General features: G+C 40.2%; 1 protein-coding gene across 4 annotated transcripts in view; it reads left to right on the top strand.

The window, feature by feature from the left end:
* ccser2a (coiled-coil serine-rich protein 2a) overlaps positions 1-26,566 on the top strand; it is a 68,931-nt gene that overhangs the window by 25,175 nt on the left and 17,190 nt on the right. For all 4 annotated transcript variants that reach the window (XM_074646208.1, XM_074646209.1, XM_074646206.1 and 1 more), the window contains exons 4-8: positions 12,170-12,263; positions 16,515-16,623; positions 16,744-16,924; positions 19,826-19,891; positions 20,028-20,147. In XM_074646208.1, the coding sequence (XP_074502309.1) occupies positions 12,170-12,263; positions 16,515-16,623; positions 16,744-16,924; positions 19,826-19,891; positions 20,028-20,147 (570 nt within the window). The remainder of the gene's footprint in view (positions 1-12,169; positions 12,264-16,514; positions 16,624-16,743; positions 16,925-19,825; positions 19,892-20,027; positions 20,148-26,566) is intronic.

Below are 26,566 nucleotides of genomic sequence, written 5' to 3'. Positions count from 1 at the left end.
AGTGTGGGCAGTAACATCTTTACTGAGGTACAAATATCTCTGGTCAGAGAAGAAGGGAGTAGTCCTTGCTGTAAGAGAGGGAAAGGTCTGAAGATGAAAAGGGTGGAACCAGAAAGAGAAAGGGAGGCTTAGTGACTGATTGCTGATGTGTGAAGATCAGCTCTGTGGGGAGGTCTGCCTTTGAGATATTTAACTGAGCTATTTGATTAACGGAAATGAGCCCACTTACTGTAATTGGCTGCACTGAGCTCTTTCTATCCCACCCCTTTTTCCTCCTATTTTCTTTCCATCTGTTTGTCTCTCTCTCTCTCTCTCTCTCTCTCTCTCTCTCTCTCTCTCTCTCTCTCTCTCTCTCTCTCTCTCTCTCTCTCTCTCTCTCTCTCTCTCTCTCTCTCTCTCTCTCTCTCTCTCTTACTCATTCTTCCCGTGTTCACTGAGTAAACGGTTCCTCGTAATGAGCAGAAGAAAACCACAAATATAATCCTGTCACAAAGCAGCGTCTGTGTCCAAAATGATTTGTAATTCTTTCGGATTCATCCAAAGTTGACAATGTGTATCACAGTGTTGTTCGTAGTTGAACGTGATGCCAGGAGTTTTCCATTAAAGCTACTTTCTTGGTCTTGTGCATGCGTAAAGCCTCCTGCTCTGAATTAGATGCCGGAGAAAAAGAAATGCAGAGTAATTAGGCCCAATCTCAATGACACGTAAAAAGGCAAGGCATGCAATCACGGCTCTAAGCAGAAAGATCAATAAACTCCTCTTTAGAAAGAGGTGTTTATAGCATTTATGTAAGCAAAACTCCCCCTGTGTTTGTTTCCTATTGGTGAGAGTGAATGGATGAGATATTCAGCTCCAAACAGTTTACTTTACCATACTGCAGTGGCGTGCTCAGTCCACTTGGAGGCACTGTGCATCCTTAAGACAACACAGTGTGCGTGTGCTTGCTGTAGTGTTCCTGGTTCGTGTGTGCCAGTATTTTTCTGGCTATGTATGACTCTATCTGCATTCGTATGCCTCTGTGCAAAATCAAGGAGTGGGCTATCTGAGCTGATAATAACATTCCCATGATGCACCATGGAGCTCGGTACAGTACCAGCTTTACAAAATTGGCATTGTGAAATGGAGGGCGACTTCTCAGTGACTGTTAATGTTTCCCAGGCCTCAGCGCAATTTATCATGCAGTGCAACAGCATTAGTAGACCTGGGCACAATTTATTTGAAGTCAATTTAAGTATTTTGGAGTATTTGAGATTACGTATTTTCTTTTGTCAGGCAGCTCACACGCAATCATAAATGCATCGGGCACGGGGAAAAGCTGAAGCTGAAATAGTAGGATAGATGCTTTCTGCTTTTTACATCGAGATGGACACAATAACAGCAACACCTGTGCAGTGAACTCAAATCCAGTACCATACCTCTGCGATACATAGAAATTCTGTGAAGCTCATCATGTTCATTTTTTGTTGAAACTGTGTCAGAAGGATGGAATTAGTAGTTTGGCTTTATAATTTTTTATTTTTGTTGTTGCTATTGGATTGTTTTATATTATAAAGTACAGCCAACAATTTGTCTCCTCTCCGTGATTGCCTCTCAATGCAAGGAGGTACCAAGTATTAGATATGATTAAATGGAATACAACATAACTAGAATCAAACCATCTCTAGCAGATTCTCACCAACCACATTATCACATTAACAACAAATGTAGTATGCATTTGCAGGGTTATTATATCGTATTGCATTAAGGGCTGTCAATTGATTAGAATATTTAATCGTGATTAATCGCAAATAGATCACACATTTTTTCTCTCTTCAAAATGTACCTTAAATGGAAATTTGTCAAGTATTTAATACTCTTATCAACATGGGAGTGGGTAAATATGCTGCTTTATGCAAATGTATGTATATATTTATTACTGGAACTCAATTGTTGACTTAACGGCCACATGTGTCGCTGTTAACAAGCAATTTCTGATCTTGCATAGAGTCCCTTTAAAGATGACGATATGTATCGATATTTTCCCTTTGCATCGATATAATGGATCGTTGATCATTGAATCGATATATCGATCCAGACTGATATAACGTTACACCCCTACCAATTATACGTAATACATTTCCCTTTGAATTACAGCCTGGTGTCCCTCCTCACAGCATGAAACCTTGCATGGAAAACACCTGAATTTTTCCCTTTTGCATTCTATAATAAAACAATAACTGATCCCTTCTGCTCTTGGATACTTGGCTGTTTTTTTTTGTTGCTATTTTCTTTATTTTAGCAGTATTTTGTGTCTCCTTATGGGTGTTTTATCCATTTGGCCTCCCCTCCTCTTTCCCCCTTCTGTTTTCCAACCAAACTCCTAGTTTCTGTAATCCTTTAGTTCATCCCTCTGCTTCCTCAAAGCTGCAGAGTTACAACCGCCTCTTATCCCTAATTTATTTATTTTGCCTCTAATTTCAGTCTTTTGTGGAGCCAGGTTGAGACGGGTCAATTCATTAGTGTTTAAATGAGTGAGGCGCTTAAGCCTTTTGTCTGCAGAGTGCCTAGCCATTTATGGAACATGCTGCCAGTGAACCGGCTATGCTGTTGCATTAATGAGGCTTAATAGCTCACCTGCTTTTGTTTGTCTTGATTTTTAAATTGACAGCAGCAGCGGCCCTTTAAGGTAAACAATGCTGTTTGTGTGCCTCTTTTGGTGCATTCAGTGCTTTCAATAGAGACCATAACACACAACTTGTGAGTCATTCCCTAAATTACAGCCTATACTTCCATCATTATCCGCCATGACTCTCTAGTTTCCAACCAGAGTCGTGACTATTATTTTACCACAGATCATTACCGTGCTGCCTTTTCTAACCACTCTGTCTCTCAACTGACCCGCACATATTTTAAATCTTAAATTGGCTGCTTATTGGGCCCCTATGTGAGATCAAGGTAATAATATATTAGCTGATTGGCAGCATAAAAGCAGGACCATTTTCACTGACAAGATTTGGTTGATTAAGTATAATCATATCACTGACTATATTTTAATTGCAGTTACATGATTGACTACACATAACAGTCCACACAGTGAATCTATCTTAATGTTTTACAGTAACATTTGCTCTAGTTTACTATAAATGAGAACATTTCTCAACGTAAACTCCAAACTAATGTTTCATTTTAGACTTGATTTACAAAAATGTATTTTCTAGGTTGTCGATTAAAGTCCTGGAAATCTAAATGTTTAAAAGGAAGTTTAACAAAACAAAGAAGGCAGGTTTAACTTTTTACTAGTTTGTCTTGAGAACCAGATGTTCTAGTTTTGGACTGTGTCAAAAAAAGGTCTTACAAGGATCACCACTGGCAGACAATTAATACTGGAAGAAGTGACTCATTGAATGATTTTGATAAAATCGGGATTCTAATGCATAATACATGTGCATTTGTTGAATCCCTCTAACCCTTCATGATCCAATTCAACTCGCAGTATTCTCATTTACATTCCATGCTTCTTATGATATTTTAAATTATGCTGATGTAATTCAGTAACTAGTCTTTAATGGATAGTTTGTCTTGTCTTCCTCATGATCTGTAGAGGTACCAGCTCTGTCCATTTTGTTACGGCTTGTGTGAAAGGAAAGCTACTGTAACTCACATTTCTAGAGAGAGTTTCGTTCAGCATGCAGCCAAGTCTATGCAGATGGAATGAAAACGGAAGTTTGACAGGAGAGAGAGGGAGATCCATCTATTGTGTTTTAGAATTCAAATCAGATTTAAACAAAATATTCCTTTGGTTCTTGCACAAAAATGTATTCTTTCTAAAGAGCTTTGTTTTTAATGGCTTTATAGTTTATAGTATTTGCAACTTTGGAGGTTACATAATTGGCAAACGCAGTTACTCCCTATACCGTTTTTCATTTTTGGCTGGACTGCAGAGGGCCAGACCTTTAAATGCAAAAGTCTGACTGAGTGTTGAAGTTACATGATTGGTCGGCCGAGTGTTGGAGTTTTCTCATTAGCCGTTGTTCTTGCAAAATGAAAATGCAGGAACAGTCCTTTGTTTATGTTTTCAGGGGGCGTGTCAGCGGATCCACTCACCGGCGTGAGTGCTCCTCTATCGGTGCATTTCCTCCATCTGATGGATCTCGTTTGGCATTGAGTGCAACAAAACTCCTGTGTTAACACAGTCTGTTTTATGTCTAAGGTATATATATATATATATATATACTGTATATGTACACACTATGTCAAAGGAACCACATTGTTGTCATTTTCTCAACAATACACACCAAACCAAATGGGAAAAAGATAAAGCTGGGAAAAACATACTGCTGATTTGAGGGTTACCTAACTCTACTTTGCTCTGTTCTGCAGCTGCCATCAAACAATTTCACTCAGCGTGCCTCCTCCGCATTGCTTCTGTTGCGTTCTCTGAATGTTTGCCTTCGCATAGCATAACACAACAGAAATACACTGTTAATAGAAAGGATATTGTCATTTGTAGCAATATTTTTCTAGTAGGGGTGTAACGGTACAAAGAAGTCACAGTTCGGTTCATACCCGGGTTTAGGTTCGATGTGACATTTGTACAGCTGGAAAAAAAACACAAATGCTTAAGGATCAGTTTCTTTTCATTTATTTTGAACAGAATTTAAGTGTCAAAGACCTACAGCATCCTCTCGCTGGGGACTGAGGCAGCATTTTTCCCACTAGCGACTTAGGTATACAATTTTCATTATAAAAATAAGGAACATTTCAGACACTAGCCCTGTGATAGTCTGACGACCTGTCCAGGGTGTACCCCGCCTTTGCCCAATGTCAGCTGGGATCGGCTCCACCCCCCCCCGCGACCCTGATTAGGATAAGCGGTTACAGCGATATGGAGAAAATGAAATATCACAATATTTTTTTACCAAATACCTCAATATCGATACTGTAGGTATATATGTATGATATTGTAGGGTTGAGCATTGGTGCTTTCACAACCATATTTACACAAATAATCATCAGTGATGTGGGTATAATGACTAAGTGGGTAAAGGCAAATAATAGAACAGCTAGAACATTCTGGTAAATTCAGAAGATTACATCACTTTTCTGTAATGTAGCCTTTTAAAACCAGGAAAAGACAACACTTATGCCATATCTAAGATGATATCTAAAATCTAAGATGATATCTAGTCTCATATCACAATATGGATATAATATTGATATATTGCCCAGCCCTAACTTCTGTATTACTCTGCACAAACACTGACTGAACAAACACTCTCCCAAATGGCAACAGGTCACAACAGGCTATAAAACGGAAAAGCATCTCTTATGCTATGAAAATCAAAAAAATTATGCTAGAAGTACATATTTTGACAGATTTGCCATGCGAGCCGTTATATACAGGAATATCATTTTGTGTTTTTTTTCCTCCATATTTTCCTCTAGCCTTTATTCAAGCATTTATTTATTTCAATTTTGTTTTGTATTTATTTGAGTCAGTATTTGAGATCTTGCCAGTACCAGTTTTTGTTGACAGTTTGTGGTATACTATTTCACTGTTACCCTCCCGTATGCCCTCCCACTCTATACTGACAGGATGCCAATTATAGCCAATGTTGAAAGGGAAGAGAATAAAAGAAGAATAAATATAAAATTAGATTACTACATTTAAACTAAGATTTTCTGCTATTCTGTATTATCCTTTATGAACCTGTAATTTGGAGTCATTCCCCTGGATGTTCCGTCTCCCACCACTCATTAATTTCTCAAACACTCAGAGCTCACAGCGGACACCTAATTATCCCTGTAAAACCAATGAGACCAACAAGGCTTTTACAGTGGGTGTACGGGATTATCCTGCATTTCACACATCTTACAATGGCTCTCTTCAGTCGAACCGCAGAACAATCGTGATCTGACAGTGAAAATTGACTTTTTGGTTGAAAAACGGTCTTAGTTCAAGAGCTGCAAATGAGTCAGGCAAATGGATTACAGTGACATCTGGAAAAGATTGGGGTAGAGGACATATCCTCCATCAAAACCACCAGCGGGTCCCAAGATATAGAGTATAAGAAATGATGCTGTTGAGTAGGGGTGCTAATGTCACACAGGAGACACACACAGCAACAGCAGTTGAGCACATCACCCCCAAACCCAGTCCATTTCTATGTAAAGACACTGCATAAGCTATCACCTAGTATTTCAGTAATTCTAAAGACATTATTTTGGAAAGTATTTGACCTTCAGAAAACTAATGATCCTGGAAAAACTATGTTTCATGTTGATTTGTAGCCCTCCTCTCTCATGCAGTAGCTCAACTGAGATTTCATTACAAACTAATAGAAAGGTACTGGGGTTGAAAAGAGCGGCTTACTTCTTGTGAGACAAAAGAGAAGAGAGAGACAGAGACTTCTGAGAAGAACAAGTAGAATCAGTCTAAAGACTCCTCCCTGGCACGTATTGATGTGACACTCTTACCTAACGTTGACGTTTGTGTCTTTTCTTTGAAGGTGTTAGAACTGAAAATGAGCTGCCTGCTTTTGTCTTTTTTGGCTGATTGTGTGCCATGATGCCAATTTACATTCAGCCTACGAAAAAACCAAATGTCTACCAGAGATCCCAAAAAGATACTCTCCAAGAAAGCAATGAGTAGAATTAAGATTCCTGTAATGAGCTTTTATTTCGCTGCTGTGCAGACACTCAGGTCATTTGAGGGCAAACTGTCAAAGAGAGAAGTTCAGCCTCAAAACTTTCCCAGTGATTTTTGATTCAGGTTTTAATCCGTGTTTGATCCAGCCGTGCTTGTTGGAAGATTCATCCTGGGTTACGGTGGGAGCAGAGGGTGTGCCATGAAACTGAGTATGTTGGAAGACCTTCTCTCAGGGTTGTTACTATTCTGAAAGCTGCTCATGCTGCAGGGTTTGGATTGACGGAGCACCTCTGGGTGTCTAAGATATATCGAAAATGTGCATGTCATGTGTCAAACTCATATACTCCTACAGGTCAAATCATTATTCCCATTAGTGAGAGCAAGCACAACAGCTACCATTTAATTGGCTGAAAGCCGCTGTTCAGATGCATTTTAATAACAGTTCATAGCAGATATTGACTTCGCAGTCGAATCCGAGGGTCCACAACTCAACGCGATTATTGGGAGTCATTATTAAACAACTTAGTTTTTACACTCTTCATAATAGGATGAATTTCAGTAACTCTCATACTCAAAAACAATATGATACAATAGTTGTGTAGCAGAATTGCTTTTCTCCACCTCCTCCATGGAAGAGGTCAGAGTGCAGGGTCATTGCAGGAAATGATTCAACATCTCGTCAACACATCAGCAGAGCAAGATATTACGTAAATGCGCCAGACACACTGGATGTTCCTACTGAACATTTGCTGTTATGTAATTTCAGTAGTTATACCCCGGGGTATATAGCGCTCCGCGTGTCCGTCCTTCCGTCTGTCTTTCCGTCCTTCCGTCTGTTCGCGTGTCACACTTTCGTTTCCGGAGCAGAACTCGGAAACTATTTAACTTAGGAACTTCAAATTTGGTATGATGGTTGACAGTGTGGTCTAGTTGTGCCTTTTGGGGGTTAATCCAGGGTGATTTGAGGAAGGTGAGCTAATAACAAGCTACATTGTGCTCAATAGACTAATTCCATTAGTTCCAAAACGGCAAAACCTTTGGCCCTACTTTAGTAGGGGTCAAGCGGTGAGAGGGTGTATGTGAGCCATGCTCACTTTCGCCTTGTTAAACCTGCAGTAGGCAGAATATTCTTGGCATAATTGGGCAAAAATTCCATAATAGCCTTTCAGCATATTGTAATTCAAGTGTTCTGAGAGATTACTAGATGGACGGGAGTCTTTGGTCAGTAACAGGTCATTTCAGAGAGAGAGCGTTCCTATTGGCAGTTCATTCAACGGAGGCAGCTGTCAATCACTCGCGAACTCCGATCAAACGGTCAAACTAGGCGGCGTTGATCAAATATGAATCAATCTTCTGCTACTGTAATGCCTATTTCTCACATCAAATTTGATCCAGCTGGTGGGCGGTGCTTGGTATTTCCTCAACTGATCTCAACATGGCTGCCGGGTCATAAACTTTCTCATTTTACAGTTAAACAATACACTACAAGATGTTTCTGAAAACATTTGATGTTAGAAATAGGCATTGCAGTAACAGAATATTGATTCATATTTGATTAGTTTTTATATTTGAAGCTCTTTTTTAGTTTGACCGTTTGATCGGAGACAGCTGCTGAGAGTCGGCAGGCTCCAGCTCGGCTCTACCTACTGCAGCTTTAACCTAAGCCCAGGTCCTTTCCGTAGTGTGGTTTGCTCTCATTAATGACTACTGTGGACTGTGTGAAATGTAATGTCCTGTCAATGAAAAACAGAGATGGAGAATAAGTAGTGAATGTTGCTGGAATGAAGAAAAAGGAAAAAAAAAAAAATCTGTTATTGAGTGGTTTGGTGCTAATTGTATACAATCAACAAACTATAGGGTTATAAATTACTGCAAGGATACAGGAGGGCCCATTTTTTATCGACGGCCAACCAGTGGAGATGGTAGAGAGTTTTAAGTACCTCCGCATCATCCTGTACAATAAACTGAGCTTTGATCACCACACCAGAGACATCCGTAAACGCTGCCAACAGAGATTCCCTGCCATCCGCAAACTAAGAGCCCTCCCAGTCAAACCCCACCTGCTGCTCCTTCTGTATCGTAGCATCATTGAGCCCATCCTCCTGTACTGCACCACCTGCTATTTCACCATGCTCACCCTCACCAATACAAAAAAGCTCCTGAAAATCACCAACATATCCTCTAAAATAATTGGCCTCCCCACTCCCAACCTGCTAGCCCTCATTGGCACTCCCCTCTGGCCACAGATACTGTACAGACAACTCTTCCGTAAAAAGAATGCTTTTGGGAGGAGCCTCGTGCCCACAGCCATTACTGCCTCAAAGAGACCCCTGAAATGTCAAAATTCATTTTTAAACTCAGTGATTTATCACACTCCATTTATTTACTGCCTTTATTTTAAGTTTTAGCACAACTCTAGAGACAACTGTGATGCAACTATGTGTAATAATGCCCACAGAGTCTGACAAGATGTCTACACTGGATGCGTTTCAGCGTACTCCTTCAGACGGAACTGATACGATTTCATTTTAACCACTGCAGCTCTGTACACCAGTTCATAGAGGCTTTTAGAGGCCTATTTTAGAGTGTTTTTCCACTTACACACCCAAGTGTATGATTTTGTACTGAGCTGTGTGTTTTGTCAAACACCCGGGCTGAAAAAATCCAGTGTAGACACTGATGGGGGACTCGCAGCTGCTGCTGTTTCGCTGCTTTTGTTGTTTGGCTGCTGTACTGTATGGAGGGTCTTTTTAACACACACACACACACACACAGGTGAACTGTCAGACAGCTGAAGAGATCCAGAGTTAAACTGTCTGGAGCCAAGGAAGAATGCAGTACTGTATCACAGGATCGCAATTCTGATGTCAGTATATTGCTGACATTTCACCAGAACTGTAAATAGAGCATCCCTCCCAGTAGAATTACTCTGTTTAAACCATACACTGTATATAAGAAGTGGACGTAGTCACTGTGATGTCACCCATTGGTTTGTGGACTACGGTTTTGAAGCCTTGAGTTTTAGCACTTTGGCGGTCTAGAAGGTAACCCGGCAATTTACTAAATGAACATCATGCTGTGTTGAAGAAGTAAAAAACTCATGTTTACAATGTTTACTGAGGTAATAAATCAAGTGAGAAGTAGGGTAATTTTCTCATAGACTTCTATACAATCAGACTTCTTTTTTTCAACCAGAGGAGTCGCCCCCTGCTGGCTATTAGAAAGAATGCATGTTTAAGGCACTTCAGCATTGGCTTCACTTTTCAGACCCGGAGGTTTCCCACTGGGGTCAATAGATGTTTTAAAAATTGTATCACAATGTATTGCTTTATCGAGTGTTTGTTTAACCTCTTTATATTCATAAGGTGGGAGGTTAGAAGGAAGAGAGCAACAGGGTGAGAATAAAGAGTTAAATCTGAGGACGTAGGAAGTGAGAGAGAATAAAACAGATGAGAGGTTGATTTGTACATGGACTCTTCAATAAACAAAGATTCCACCCACATCTTGGTTGGCATTATTTTCGAGGACTGCAGACATATTTGTTGTCTATTCAATTCCCTTCATTATTCCTTCTTCATTAAGTCTGAAACACTGAGTACCAGCCAGTTATCGTGCAACACATGAGATTTCCTATAATGAGTAATTTTATGCTTGTGTCTTTTAGTCAAAGCCCTGTCAATTTAGTTTCATGAAGCACAAAATTGCCTTGAAAAATAAAGCTTTGAACTATTGATTCAGTCCTTTGCTTTTGGGTATGCTTTGAATTATTCGGTAGACAGCAGCGAAGCAGTCAGACTAACTGCATACTCCGAGGCTGTAATGAGAAGTGTTTTTGTTGGCTTTTCAAAGTGTTCTGTATTATCATTCATAATTGAGTGATATTTTTTCCGAAGCCTGTTTGGTTATCTGTTGCTGTATGGAATAATCTGAGCTCTTGGAGTGAGAGAATCATGTGAAACAGTATCAAAGAAAAAATTGTAATTTACAATGCTTCATAAATTGTTATTGTTAATGACAAAAACAATTAATTACAGGGAATGAAAAATAACTATTATTGAATAGATAACAGAAAAAAAATGAATGTACGAATGTCACGATGCAATTAAAAATACCATGCATAATAAGTGCAAGAGTTCAGCATGGCATTCCATTCTATACAACGTTGAGTTTCACAAAGGTGGTATTTATGAAATGATTGGATTGCATTGTAGAGGTGTTCCTGCTCTTGTGTTCAATTCCTGTTCATTTATATAACCACTTAAATTTCACAGTAAAGAATGAATAAGAATTAAAGCAAATATAATATTTAATCGTGATTAATTGCACATTTTTTATCTGTTCAAAATGTACCTTAAAGGTCAAGTATTTAATACTCTTATCAACATGGGAGTGGGCAAATATGTATGTATATATTTAATATTGGAAATCAATTAACAACACAAAACAATGACAAATATTGTCCAGAAACCCTCACAGGTACTGCATTCAGCATAAAAATATGCTCAAATCATAACATGGCAAACTGCAGCCCAACAGGCAACAACAGCTGTCAGTGTGTCAGTGCGCTGACTTGACTATGACTTGCCCCCAAATTGCATGTGATTATCATAAAGTGGGCATGTCTGTAAAGGGGAGACTCGTGGGTACCCATAGAACCCATTTTCATTCACATATCTTGAGGTCAGAGGTCAAGGTCCTCTTTGAAAATGGCCATGCCAGTTTTTCCCCCCAAAATGTAGCTAAAGTTTGGAGCATTATTTAGCCTCCTTCTCAACAAGCTAATATGACATGATTGGTACCAATGGATTCATAGGTTTTTGTAGTTTCATATGATTTCAGTATCTTCTCTCTAGCTTTAAATCTGATTCCGCTACAATCTAAAAATCGCAAGTTGTGTTAATGTGTTAAAGAAATTAGTGGCGTTAAAACAAATCTGCATTAACGCGTTATTATCTCATTAACTTTGACAGCCCTAATAACCACCTAAATTTCACAGTAAAGAATGAATAAGAATACTATATGTCACAGCATCAGTTAAAGTTTTTTGTGCTAAAATGTGAAGGTTTCTATATCTCATAATAAAATACGGGTTAGTAACAACAATAAAGCTGCTGTAGTGCTGTTGGAAGACATTGCTAATGCCAGACCAAGGACAGAAGGATGCTGATTTATGTCAAAACTAGACTTATGTGAAAATCCATTCCTGGCTAATTGGACGATTGGGACTTCGGTTTATGTGCATGAACACAATTCCAAAATGATGTCTGACTCAAAAATATGCTTGCAAAGACTGCGTCTGTATATCTGTGCTTCTCTGCATGGTGTGTTTTTTTGGTTTTGTTTCTGAATCTACGCAGAGTTACACGGATCTGGCCCCTGGTGTCGAGATATTTCTCTCCCAGCAGTTGGTCTCAGAACAAAAAACACTCTTGCCCTGAAGCAAAATGACATAATGACTCTAATGCACTCATAATGTGCCTGTAATGTTATCTAATGCCTTCCAATGAAGTGATAGTTACCTGTGACTTCTGTGGTTCTCAGGATATCCTGAACAACCTGGACCCTCCGGGAACTGGAGAGTTGGACGATGATGACCTCATGCTGGATGTGGACCTCCCAGAGGATGGCTTGCATGGTCAGCACACACACACACACACACACACACACACTCACACACATTCACACACAAACACACACAAATTAATTGCAGTTATCCGACAGAGGATTTAAATTTGCGAGGTTATTCCATGGCCAAGACAAATGCTTCGGTTTCATTGGCTGAAGGTTGTCCATTATTTTCGTATAAGTGGAAACCTCCAGCAAAACTGTTCTGATCATAGTTGTAAATTAATGCATTACCAAGGTCTGAGCTTTCTATTTCCAGCAATGTCCCTTTATGGCATATAATGGGCTGAATAAATTGAATCCTGCCTTGCCTTAGGCGAAGAGTTGCCTCTGCAACATCCATTAAAAATCTTTAATGGACACATTGTTGTCTATTATGTGCTGTTACTCTTTTAATATTTGGTTGCTGAGGAGTTATTTAATCACAACTCCACCACTGCCACGCAACTGGCCGTGAACTTGACAGGTAGGCAGCTGAGTTGGAGCAGTATTCAGCCAGCTGTCTGGCTCTGTTTATATGAACAGATGCACACGCACTTGAGTATGGTAGCAGCGCATCCACAGAGTGCACATGAAAGGCTTAGTAGGAGCAGTAGGAGTTTACATTTGATTGCCTTGACAACAGTGTTAGAATGATACGTTTAATAGCTCACTCTTCTTCAAAACACCACCCACTCCCATCTTGATATCACACCTATTGTAGTCTGAGGAGTTTTCTTTATCTCTGTTTCATTTTGTAAATGTAATCAATTATCTCATCAGAATTGAGTAAAACAGCTTCTTTGTAGGTGTTTAAGGTAATCAGGTCACACTATTACCACAGAATAATAGTGTTGACGACGTTATTATGGATTCATTGGATAGTGTGTGTCACGTACATGAGAGGAGGCAGGGAAAGAAGGGTTGAAGAATATTCACCTCACTTGTCATGAAACATAATGAAGTGAATTTTCCCTTGTCAGTCCTGAAGCCCGCCCTATATTCATGGCTAATGTGTTTAAAGCAGCAGTAGGCAAGATTGGAGCAAATACGATTTAAAAAAGTTATTTTTATAAAACAGTTACTATATCCTGACAGTAGAGCATGAGACAGGTAATCTGAAAAAAATCATGTGCCTCTGTGTCCTTCGGTGTCCTCCGGTGTCCTCCGGTGTCCTCCGGTGTCCTCCGGTGTCCTCCGGTGTCCTCCGGTGCTCCTAAATGCATCTGCAAGATTTCACAGACTGGAGGAAAACAACCAATCAGAGCCGAGCTGGAGCCTTGCCGTCTCTGATCAGCTGTCAATCACTCGCGAAGTCCGATCAAACAGTCAAACTAGGCAGCGCTAATGAAAAATGAATCAATATTTTGTGACTGTAATGTCTATTTATCGTGTAAAATGTTTTCTGACACGATATTTAGTGTACTGTTTAGCTGTAAAATGAGAAAGTTCATGACCCGGCAGCTATGTTGAGATCTGTTGAAGAAATACCAAGCACCGCCCACCAGCCGGAGCAAACTTTCTCATTTTACAGCTAAACAATACACTACAAGATGTTTCTGAAAACATTTGAGACAAGAAATAGGCATTACAGTAACAGAATATTAATTCATATTTGATCAGCGCTGCCTAGTTTGACCGTTTGATTGGAGTTTGCGAGTGATTGACAGCTGCCTCCGTTGAATGAACAGCCAATAGGAACGCTCTCTCTCTGAAATGACCTGTGATTGGCCAAAGTCTCCCGTCTAAAGCCTTAAACCAGAGCCATGAAGAGGTGCAGAAGTCTAGTTTTCTCTCAAAACACTTGAATTACAATATGCTGAAAGGTTATTATGGAATTTTTGCCCAATGATGCCAAAAACATTCTGCCTACCCCTGCTTTAATGCAGTAGTTTTAAAGGAAACAGCAGTAGTCAGAATCACTTCACTGGCTGTGCGTCTCAAATACTGGCTGCCTTGATAACCCAGCTGCACACGGACCACAGAGAGATGTGCCCAGGCTTTTCAGGTCTGGCAGAATCTAATGTTCTGTTATCTCTGTTGATACAGTTCATTAGTTTGCTTCCACGGCTGCAGAAGACTGTGTTTGCATGCCAATTTATTTGATATGTGTTAACAGGGTGTTGAAATGGGCAGTGGATGGGATCACACAGATCCAAAACAAAAACAGACGTTCTGGACCAGAATAGAAATTTCAAAGGAGAACATACTGGTTGTAGCATTGTTGTCGGAGAAGCCAGTATTTCAATTCAGCATGTTTCCTTAACCTCTGATGACGTATCATGGTCATTTTATGATTTATTACAATAAATATATAACATATTGGTCCTTTAATGGTCCACAGTTGCCAGTTTATAAGGTATACTTTGCAATCTACTACACACTGCAACAGCTCTGCAGTAAATCCTATCAAGGCCATAATGTTCAGCTTTTGTTGGAAGTGTTTTAGAGAGGTGTTGATTCAACTTTATGGCCATATTGGAGGCTGTAGATTGTTGTGTTGTTCAATTGTATTCTGTTATGCCGTTTCTAATATTTAGTCTACCCTCACTGATATAAATTGCATCCTCCAAAATGACCATAAAGTCTGAAGCTGCGGTGTTTCCACCGCAGGAACTTTCTCCAGGAACTAAGAGCCTTTTGAGGGACTTTGTGTTTCGACCGCAGGGACCAGGGTCTAAATTAAAACTCGGGACATTTACTGGGAACCTTTTACCCCCCAAAAAAGGGCATACATTACTGAGGCAGCTTTACACCCCTGATATTGTTCTCTAGTCTGTAAACAGTGATCTCCTTGTTTTTGAGAGAAGGAGACAGAGAGGGAGAGGAATGTTCACTCCAGAGGAATGTGATTTAGAGCGTCATCCCTTCCTACTCCTTTTCGGGATGCGGCCATATTTATAGCGCTCTATGTCATGGCTAGAGCCGGTGTCATGAGCGTCAGAGTGAAAGTAAGACGAGTCCAGTTAGACCCAGCCCATGGGGCAGGCCCTGAGATACGGGATAGGGAAGGGTGTTCCCTCCCTCCCAAAGACACCCCGACTCTGCCACACAACAGGAAGAGGAGAAGGGGAGTAGAAAAGGGGAAGGGTAGAAGTTTCATCCAGTTGTCGGGTCCCGTGACAGGAGAGAGGCCTTTGCTTTTCTCCCTTGCCTGCCACAGCTGGTCTCTCACCACCACCACCACCACCACAGTCATTTCTTCCCAGCTCAAGTTCCTAGGGAGTTCCCAGAAAAACAAAGCTGTCAACAAAGACAGAGCCAGGCAGGGTGGGAGCTTGGTTGACTTTCTCTCTCTGGCCCTTTAACTGCTCACCAAGCTGACTGGACAAGGAGTCATTTCTCTCCACTCTCCGTGTGAGTTCCTCTGCCTTTGTGGATGTTTTTTTTTTTCCCAAGTTGGAATATATTACTTTTTAGAGGACTTTTTCTTAGCTGAAAAGAAGTTACTGGGAGCGCTGAAGTTTCCTGGAATGTAACAGTTCAGAATGAAGCAGACCGTCTCCTCCTGTGCTATGTGGTGACACTCAGGGTAAAGTATTTAAACCACCACTGCTGCTTTCCTTGGATTGGCTCATTCAATCTGCCAACATTTCTCTTTTTTCTTTCTCTCTTTCTCCCTTTTCTCTCAGTCTGAAGACTATCTGGAATATAGAAAGTCAGGGGTCCTTTTGATTTCCTGGGGGGTCGCGCTCTGTTAGTTGTCAATTTTGTTGCGGTCCCGCTTCATTTCACAGTTATATGCTATTGAGCGTTGCCAAATGCTGTGTCCTTTTACCTTCTTGGAAATGAAAATGGTCCGTCACTGCGTGTGTGTGTTCGCATTTGATAGCGGAGACAGTTGAGAGAGATCAGATCGGTGGATCAGATCATGATTTATATGCAGATATTCTAGAATAGAGTATCTGAAATGTACACAGCAGTTTTCATTACCACAAGATAGGATATTTTTTGTGTGTGTGTGTACCTGTGTATTGGTAGTGAAAGACAGATACTGGCAGAGAAAATAGAGAAAAATAAATTCTAACCTTTGCACAATACTGCTTCATCCTCTTCAACAAATAATAGCAGATACAGAAGTGATTTTCTTGAACTTTTATTCTTTGCATCTATGCTGCAACTACAGCATACAGTATCCCAAACACTGGCTTTATACATTTCAGGTCAGATAGCACAGTGTATATGCTCTTTTATCGCTCCCTTGAATCCTCTCATGTTTCTGACATACACAAGTTTCTTTACTCTGACTAACTGGGCTCTAAATTCTTCCTACTGTATGTAGACGCTGACAGGATGTCTCACTTTGAGCGCTCAGAGAGGGCCGGTCGGCAGGGGCAGCGGCGTAGACACCAACGCTGGAGTGGACCTGATCACTTCTACAATGATAGCAGGTTGGTTAGGACTGAAAGATTCAAAAATGTTGCCGGAAAAGAAGTACAAAATAAATCATTATTCTGCTTTTTTGTCTCTCTGTGACTGTTTCTCACTCTGGCTTTTTGTCTCTTTCTCAGGGCCCATGTCGTCCAGCACTACGATGGTTTCAAGGCTTCGAGGATCTCTTCGCGGCCCGTCCCCTCTGAAGGCAGGCAGCATGGCTACATGGCGATGCTGGATGAACTCACACTCGAACACGCGACTCAGGACTGCAGCTCGCTCAAGAACCAGCTGCTCAGACTCAAAACGTTGCTACAGGTTCGATCCACACGCTTGCATGTACCAAAACTTGCACATTCTTGCACATATGCATGCGTGAATACAGTTCTACAGGATGACAACACATACACATACACATACAAAGACATACACATGCTAGGTAGGTACACGCACAGACACACTCACATAAACAAACACAGATATGTGTTCAGTTATGTCTGCATTTGTCCAGTGACTGAAAACTCACTGACTCTTATATGTTTGTCATTATTCTAAGGCTGTGGCATCACCCTTACAAATCACACGCTGATCATGTTGTCAATCCCAGGCTTTTATTTTGGTCTTATAATGAGGCCACATACTGTAAACTGTCTGGATTTTGGGTTTGACTTCAGCTGCAGTTTTGTTTATTAAATGCAGCTTTATTTGAATTTGATAGAAGGTTAGTTTGAATAATATTCTTAAAGGCACAATGAGTAGGATTTGTCAGATTGTAACATAGACTGTATATAAGAAGTGGACTTAGTCACCGTGACGTCACCCATTGGTTTGTGGACTACGGTTTTGAAGCCTTGAGTTCAGCATTTTCGGTCGTCGCTATCTTGGTTTTGTCCATCGCCATCTTGGTCTTTTACAACCAGAAGTGACACGAGAGGGTGGAGCTTAGTACAACCAAACACTGAATAAGACATTTTCAGGTGACCAAAATGTTACAGTTAACTTTCAGTGCCTTGGTAGCGTCCTGTCAATCACAAGGTTGCCACACCCTAAAGCATACCCTGCTTTATGGTCTATCTGACTCTAAATGGGACCATAATTTACTAAATGAACATCATGCTGTATTGAAGAAGACTTGAAACTAGCGATTGAGAGCATAAACTCATGTTTACAATGTTTACTGAGGTAATAAATCAAGAAGTAGACCAGATGAGTTGCCCCCTGCTGGCCATTAGAAAGACTGCAAGTTTAAGGCACTCCTGCATTGGCTTCACTTTTCATACCAGGAGGTTGCCCACTGGTTTGTTAACACAGCATTAAAAGTTGGCCCCGTCGCCCGCCCCCTGACCGCAGTTAGGGTTAGGATGCTCGCCAGCGGGTGAAAGCCAACCCCAGATTCACCCTTCACACACACACAATTTTTCGGTGCTGTTTGTTCGGCGCATTTTCATAGCTTCCTCTTGAATGCGTGCTTACTATCTGGCACCTGGGCGCTACGTTTTTATAGAGGTTGACCCCTAAAAACGTCTGGAGCACAGCAAAACAAAGAAAATCCAGGCAGAGGACAGTGTCTCTGCAGATACAGACACCACGACACTTTTCTAGTGGGTCAGAAGTGATAATTGAGAGGGTACATTTTTGTATGAGTCTATAGGCTACATTGTTTTTTAGGAAAATCTAAATCATTGTGTCTTTAAGTTTGCCAGGAGTACACCACATCATTGTCCTCAGGTGTTCAGCATGAGAGACATGACATTTTCTGACAAAACTGAACTAAGTCAGTTTTAATTTTTATTGTGGTTCCTTTTTAAATATTTAATTACATCGGTTTAATAAATCCTGTCATCACACAGTGCTGCTGCCCTGTATATAGTATATAAACAAAGAAAGACAGATGTTTATAGGTTAAGAGATAGGGAAGTCTTAGTTAGTTAGTTGTTGTTAGTTGTTAGTTGTTAGTTATTAGAAGTTATTAGATGCTCTGGACCTCCTTCTCTTTAAATGCACAGTATGTGATTTGTGTTGTGCACGTGTTATTGTATGTTTGCATGCATACAGTGTATACTGTATGTATATATCTGTGCTTGTGTGAAACTGATCACTTAATAGATCTTTCTCTGTCAGTTTGTCAGTCTGAGAAATCCGTTAAATGGAAGGAAGAGACAGGGAAGAAGAGGAGATAAATAACAGATGTCAGCTATAGAAATGTGCTCTTGCATATGAGATGAACACACAAAACCCACGCTCCTACAACACACACAACCCCGTCTTTGAAATCGCCGAAATGCACAGAGGCGCAAGCACTTCACACTGCACACTCTGTAAAATGAAATTATCTTGAATGCCTCGACTCAATTTACCATCTACAGCATAAAAAGCGGTATTTGCGTTTGGATTTAATTCAAGTGTCTCCTTCAGATGTGTTCATTGTGCTGTATAGCCTCAAGAGGGAAAATATTTCTGTCGGCCCATTAGTAACTCTGTTCGTAATTGTATTTTTTTTGGTATGATGTGGAGCTCAAGGCAGCGCCTGTAAAATGAGCCTGCAGCCTTGTCTGTGCTTTATTGTGCTAACAGTCAGACATCCAGACATGCTGGTTCCAACTGAATTAATCTACCTGACCTGAATAAGGAGCAGGTGGCATGTAGTGTTGAAATTAAATTTATATTTTAAGTAGTTGACTGAATTATTTATCAACAACAATTTGATCATTTTCCACAAAATTAAATTTAATGAATTTTATAATTAGTCAAACTTCCAAGCATTTGCGAGCCACCGGGTCAGCCGTCACCATGTTGAGCGCCATGTGGAGGCAATAGAAATGCTTCTAATCTTGCATTTAGCACCTTTAATCAAACAGTAATAGGTAAAATAATTAAAGAATGTAATTAGAGTGCTGCACTGAATATTCTGTCAATGAAAGATGAAATCTGGATTTGCTTTGAAAAAAAAATACACAAGTACTTATTTAAGCAGCCTCTGCAGACATGCTTTATCCTCGATGAAATAAATGTATTGAATGTTCAAAAAAACTCTCAGCTCTGCCTCAGGTATCTAACATTTGTGGCTGACAGTTCAGGGTCAGCAGAGTATATATGCTATAGAGTAAAGTTCTTCTAGCGAAATATTGCTCTTGAGGCATGCCTAAGGCAATTGTCATTGATCCAGCTCACTGTGTACTCTGTGTGTGTGTGTGTGTGTGTGTGTGTGTTTGTTTCCAGCTCGAGGATACCGACCCTCCAGCGGATGTTCCTGAAGAGATTGAAGACAATAGCACTGCATCTCAGGTAGGAAACTTTATCTCAAGTTTATAGCAGTGATTGATTGGATATGCTGTATATATATATTCTTTATTTTTCTCCAGTTTCCTATTGAGGTAGTCTGCTACCACTACAGTATACTGTATGTGTGTGTGTTTTTCAGTTGGAAGAGCTGATTAAGGAAGTGCAGGTGCTCAGAGTGGAGCTGAGGAGTCGAGACAAGACCATTGCTCAGCTCACATTGCAGTGTCAACAGCTACAACAACATCAGCGGGAACAAATGGTGAGTTGGTGTGAACAAGTCTGATTCAAGTGAAAAGTCTGAAAAGCGGACCGTATATAGTACGCGGGGGAATAGATGTAACTGTTCAATTCCTGGAATACATTGTACACCTGTCTTATATTTGGGACTCTGACAGACATGAAACAGAGTGTAGGGCATGCACATCCAAAAGACTTCTACAGGTACTGGGACAAAACACAAACGGAAGGCAAAAGTCTGACAAAAGATCTGATATCTCCCAACAAATAGCAAATCGGTTTGACGACGCCTGACAAAGATCTCTGTTAGATCGAAATGTTGCTCTGTTAAATTACATTTGCTGGGAGCTGCGAGTATGATGGTGCACATCTTTTTTGTCTGACTTTTACTCTGACGGAAATGACACTAGATTAGACGGTTGACACTTTTTATTTAAGTACAGTATGTTGTTTCTGCTATGGATGTCTGTTGTTTGATGTTTTAAAGGTATTAAGTATATAAAGCATTTTAATAATGAGTCATTAGTGAGAATAGAAATAGACAAGACCAACGCTGAGAGGATTGACTGCTTGTGTAAATTACACATTTATATCAAAAGGGCAACGGAGAAAAAAAAGGGAGAAATCTGAGGAAGGGCATGGAATTGGTGTTGTATATACAGCGTAAACGAACAGAAGAAACTGAATGATAATATTAGATAAATTAAGTGCAAACATACAGTGTATGAATAATGTGGGTCAGACACATGCTGTACGTTCTAATATCCATATTACCATATTATTTAGTATGTTAACTAGCTTTAAAACTGAGCCTGCTACAACCTCCAAAAGATTGATACGATAAAGAAATTAGTGGCGTCAAAACGAATTTGCGTTATCTCGTTAACTTTGACAGCCCTACAAAATACACATCAAATACATTTTCACCAAAGATGGTTTCTATCATTTTAGGTAGTTCTTATCACACTGATATATTTTCAAGTGTTCATTTTTCTTATAGGTTTGGTTTTAATTACTTATTTGATGCTATAAAAAAGGGTTGAGACGTATGTACGCTTTGTCCGGGACTGTCCCGGTTTCAAGCCCGGGTGATCCCGAGTCCCGACAAATATCTGTAAAACATTCAAATGTCCCGGTTTTCAACAGTCAATAATAAATTGTCCCAGTTTTCACCCGAATTTGAATAATGATAACAATATCATACTTACATAGATGTTTATCATATTCTGTCCCACTCATTAATTTTATTTGTGTGCCGAATATAAGTATATATACAGAGAGCCAGCACAGCGCACCCCACTGTAGTCTCTAACTAGAGTGATGTTGCGCGTTGTCAAGCCACAGAACCCCCCCCGTGCTTATGTGCACGTCAAACGTGTCGTTTTTGATTAATTATTCTACACAGTTCCTTCTGAGCATCAACAGGCATTTTGCTCCTCTTACAACTCCCTCAGGACCATCCGTTCCTGTCAGTCGTTCAACCGGTGTCTCCATCCTGGACAAATGTCATCTGAGCTCCACATTTTTAATTATAGTGGCTGTGGCGAGCAACATGATGTGATAGAGAATGTTCGGGTTCAAAACTAAAATTTGAAAAATAATTCCCATAGTCTCAGACAACAATATGTTTCTTCTGAGGAAAACTCAACAGGACTCCCAAACTGTCAGTGTGTCATGAGGGGGATTGCTCTGTGATTAAAGGGGGTGAAAGTAGTGAATGTGATAAATCATGATTGTCGCAGCCTTTAATGCACCCTCCTATAATAATGCCTTCTCTCTGTTCCAACTCCATGCTCAAATGCACCACAAGTGCGCCAAGTTAGCCATCCTGATAAAAACACCTATGGTGCCTGCATATTAACGCACGCACGTGGGCGCACGTGGGCGTGCATGACCGTGCGCTACACTTAAGGGGTCTCGTTTTAGGGGTTTGAAAATATGGTCACCCTAGTGAGACGTCATGATTGACAGCTGCTCCGAGTGAAGTAGTTGTGGAGCCGGAGGCTCGGGAATTGTACGATAGAGGAGATGTAACTTTAACTTTCCATAACTGCCACGAGGCTGTGTAATAGAACATGTGTCAATTTGATCATAAATGTAGTTATAGAGATATTTTGGTTAGTTGTTGTATCTTTCTTTAAATAAAAGCGGCATCTTTATTATCTTTATGATAAGATGCTAAATATAGTATACATTTTGAGAAACGTTTTACATGAAGTATCTATGAATGACACCTATGGTGATGCTCATCACTGACAAGTAAATGATCAATGCTCATACACTGTGAATGTCAGAGCAACACGTAGAATATCAATACAGGTTCATCTTCAGCCGAGTATTACAGGATCTAGGCGTGTGTTCCTCGAGAATGTACAAACAGGGCTGTAATAGCTCCCGAGCTCATGTTTACTGATTACCTTCATGTAGCTTTCATGTGCCGCAAGCATGTACTGTAGCTTCTCTTCTGGTGGTTCACCTCCCTGACACCAATTCTCTTCACAGATCTGAGATGGTAAAGCACGTCTGGGCACAGCCTTCTATTATCTTTTGTTTACACTCATACCAGATTTATCAGATTGTATAAAGACAAAGCGTGTAAAGGAAAGAAGAAACAATAACCTCTGTAGCATATTGAAGACAGACTGAGAGGGATTGATAAAAACACACAGTGTGAAAGGCACATGATACGTGTACAGATATCCACGGTTCAGCTTTCTACTGATCAGTGAACACATACCGTAGTACCCTTCATCATAGTTCAGTTTCTGCTCAGTATGTTGCTGGACTCCCACGTGCACTTGTGTGTGCTTGCACGGTTACGACTGCCTACCAATAACCTCCGTTCTGTTCGCTTTTAGCTGGCTCCATCTCCACTCTCTAACATTCATTAGTGTCTCGACCAGGCTCGCTTGTTAGCAAAACAACCGTGAGCTTGGCTGACATTATTCAAAGCCCCGCCGTATCGAGAAATACCAAAATGTCAAAGCGAGGCCTGTCCTCCAGCGTCCGTACCGCTACCATCCCTCCAATTAGAATTAGCACACACCCACAGCAGGTTCCTCAGCTGAGCACAATATTGTTGCACCCTCACCCGCAACAAGCAAAGAGAGTAAGATGAGAAAAAGCTTGGACGTATTTTCAGATCTCTGTCTGACAAGGCTGCACATGTGAAGATGTTGGGGAGAGTAGAAAGAAGATGCGAGGGAAACATATTTGCTCTGCTGAAGCATTATGTGGGCACTTCGGGAGCTAGGTTAGAGGAACGCTGAAAATGGTTTGTGTTCTCATGGCCTCTGATGTCCCTGCAGGACAGGATTGAACAACCGCAAAGCCAAAAAACAAACAAACACATCAGGCTTGGATCAGTTCAATGTGCCGACAAACCCTGGATTTTTGGTTGTGAGAAAAGACCAGTTACACTAATGCTGGTTCAGAGCAGTGGGCAACCTCGGGGTCTGAAAAGTGAAGTCAATGCAGAAGTGCCTTATACTTGCTTTCTTTCTAACAGCCAGCAGGGGACGACTCCTCTGGTTGCAAAAAGAAGTCTGATTGTATAGAAGTCAATGAGAAAATGAGCCTACTTCTCACTTGATTTATTACCTCAGTAAACATTGTAAACATGAGTTTATAGTCTCAATCTCTAGTTTCAAGTCTTCTTCAATACAGCATGATGTTCATTTAGTAAATTATGGTCCCATTTAGAGTCAAATAGACTACCTTGTGATTGACAGGTTGCTACCACAGCGTTGGCCAGTCTGGGTGATGTCTGTGTTTTCGACTTTAACCCTTTCACAGTGTGTTTTTCAGTTCATGAAAGTTAGTTGTAACATCCTGAACTTCTAAAGATGTCTTATTTAGTGTGCGACTAGGGCTGTCAATCGATTAAAATATTCAATCACCATCATCGCATGATTGTCCATAGTTAATCGTGATTAATAGCAAATTAATCACACATTTTTTATCCGTTCAAAATGTACCTTAAAGGGAGATCTGTCAAGTATTTAATACTCTTATCAACATGGGAGTGGGCAAAAATGCTTGCTTTCGCATATCTTGAGGTCAGAGGTCAAGCTACCCCTTTGAAAATGGCCATGCCAGTTTTTCCTCACCAAAATTTAGCTCAAGTTTGGATTATTATTCAGCCTCCTTGGCAACAAACTATTAAAATATGGTTGGTACCAATGTATTTTCTAGTTTCATATGATACCAGTATCTCCACTCTGGCCTCAAATCTGAGCCCGCTACAACCTAGAAATCGCAAGTTGCGTTAATGCGTTAAAGAAATTAGTGGCGTTAAAATGAATTTGCGTTAACGTGTTATTATCGCGTTAACTTTGACAACCCTAAAAAACAACAACATGGCAACGGCCAAAATGTTGAACTCGAGGCTTCAAAACGGCAGAACACAAACCAATGGGTGACATCACGTTGACTACGTCCACTTCTTACAGTATATACAGTCTATGTTTCAGAGTCTGTGAAGATTGCCGATCATCTGGTTCACGTGATATCTAGAATTAGAAAGTCAAAGGCTACTGGACCTGCTGCTTGTCCTTGAAATTGGTCAAGAAATAGTATTACAGTTGGTTAAGAGTCAGGTATACAGAGGGAGGTGAAGTGTTACAGAGAAACTGCTGAGACAGAAGGGGGGGAACAGTTGACTGAATTGAACATAATGGAGTAATAAGAAAACAATAGAGTAGCTGTGTGTGGCAGGGAGAAAGTCTGTTTCAGTGTGTGTGCTTGTGTGTGTGTGTGTGTGTGTGTGTGTGTGTGTGTGTGTGTGTGTGTGTGGAGGGCTGAGAGGAGAGGAAAATGGAATAATGGGAGAGAGAAAAGTGGAGCTATCAAAGACAGAAAACTGATTTCTCAGTCTGACTTGACAGAATGCAGTTCTGGATGCAGCTTCCACCGCTGCTGAGGCAGACTGCTTGTGATTATGCGCTCGTCTTGTTTGAGCTGCATTGAAGTTTTCACCAAAGCTGGCAAAAACTATCAATTTCTGTCGGATCCTGCCATAGACTTTGCAGCCAAAGCACAAGTTGCTCTGCTATTTATTCACATATAAGAAATAAGTCATGAGATTCGGTGCTAAATCCTCCCAGAAACGGTAACAAAATGATTTAATGCACCTCATCAGTTGCTCTGACCTTTATCTCAATATTGGATTGAGTTAATACTGAACGCTCACATGTATTACTCCCATCAGTTAGTCAGTCAAAGTGGTTTTAGCACATTAAAACGGAGGTAATTTTCTGTGAACATGTGCTTAAAGTGAATATCAGTGAGTTTAATTTACTGCAGGCTTTTTCAATTACCATGTAAGGGTAATTCTAGCCATTTTACAACCTGGGCTTGACTTTCCCTGATTTTAGCCATCATGCCTGTCAGTTCTAATCAAAACCGCGCAATAATCTGCTGACAGTTTTCTACCACATTCGATCTGAAGAAATTGAGATGTAAAAATATGCATTTTTCTTTTTTTTAAACGTCAATTTTATTCGTGAATTTAAAAGCAGCCACGTGCAGAACACATTGCACATTTTCTGCCAATTATAGTTTTTTTGCCTGTTTGCTCATATTATTATATCTGATATTTTACAACCGTGTGAGTGGTTTTCCTGTTACGTTTACGAGTTCTTGCTTTCTTTTATTCACACTCTTCTAATTATCAATGTCAGTGCTTGAAGTGGGAAAAAATAAGTGCCAGTACTCTTATTCACATGTTGGCGTGTGTATCGGCCGGTATCAGAAATCTCTTGTGACTTCCTATTTATTCATCATTTCTTTAAGCATGTTATACTGTCAGTCATAATCATCTGTAGATTTATTGCTATTATTATACTTGGGCTATGCATCTTCTATAGTAGGCCTGTAACACTCCAATCATATTCCAGCTGGAACATTATAGGGTTAAGGTGGTGTGTTTGTATATTAGCATAGTGTTTATAGTTAAAGCGCTTTCCTGTGTTATTTTTAGCCTATAGTAGGGTATCATTCAGGTTTTAGGAGCAGTACAGTCAGGATGCTCCTACATATTATGTAGCAGGATAAAGAGATATAATCTCAATTTTAATAAAAGATACAAGGAGTTATTGGGTTTGGGAGTTTTTGACTCAAAACTATGCAATTGACATCATTTTGGACCATTATTATTACTAGTTAAATGATTATTTTATTATTTACACATATCACAGCCTTCGTCTGAACATGTAATTCTTCTGGAAATGTTTGCCCTATAAGAGCAGATTCAGAAATCTTTCAAATAATGTGTCATTAATTATATTTGTTCACAAATAAAAAATGTTATGACGAACAACTATTCTACAAAAAGGTTGTTGAACATTGTATTGATAAATTACAGCACCCCCCGTTCTCACCCCCCTCCCCTGCGTCGGCTCGTCCAGATGCTCTCCAAATAGTTTTTATGTTCATACGGCT

Source organism: Sebastes fasciatus, chromosome 9, assembly GCF_043250625.1.
Source record: "Sebastes fasciatus isolate fSebFas1 chromosome 9, fSebFas1.pri, whole genome shotgun sequence".
NCBI classification, from domain to species: domain Eukaryota; kingdom Metazoa; phylum Chordata; class Actinopteri; order Perciformes; family Sebastidae; genus Sebastes; species Sebastes fasciatus.
This window is presented reverse-complemented; position numbering and strand designations above follow the sequence as displayed.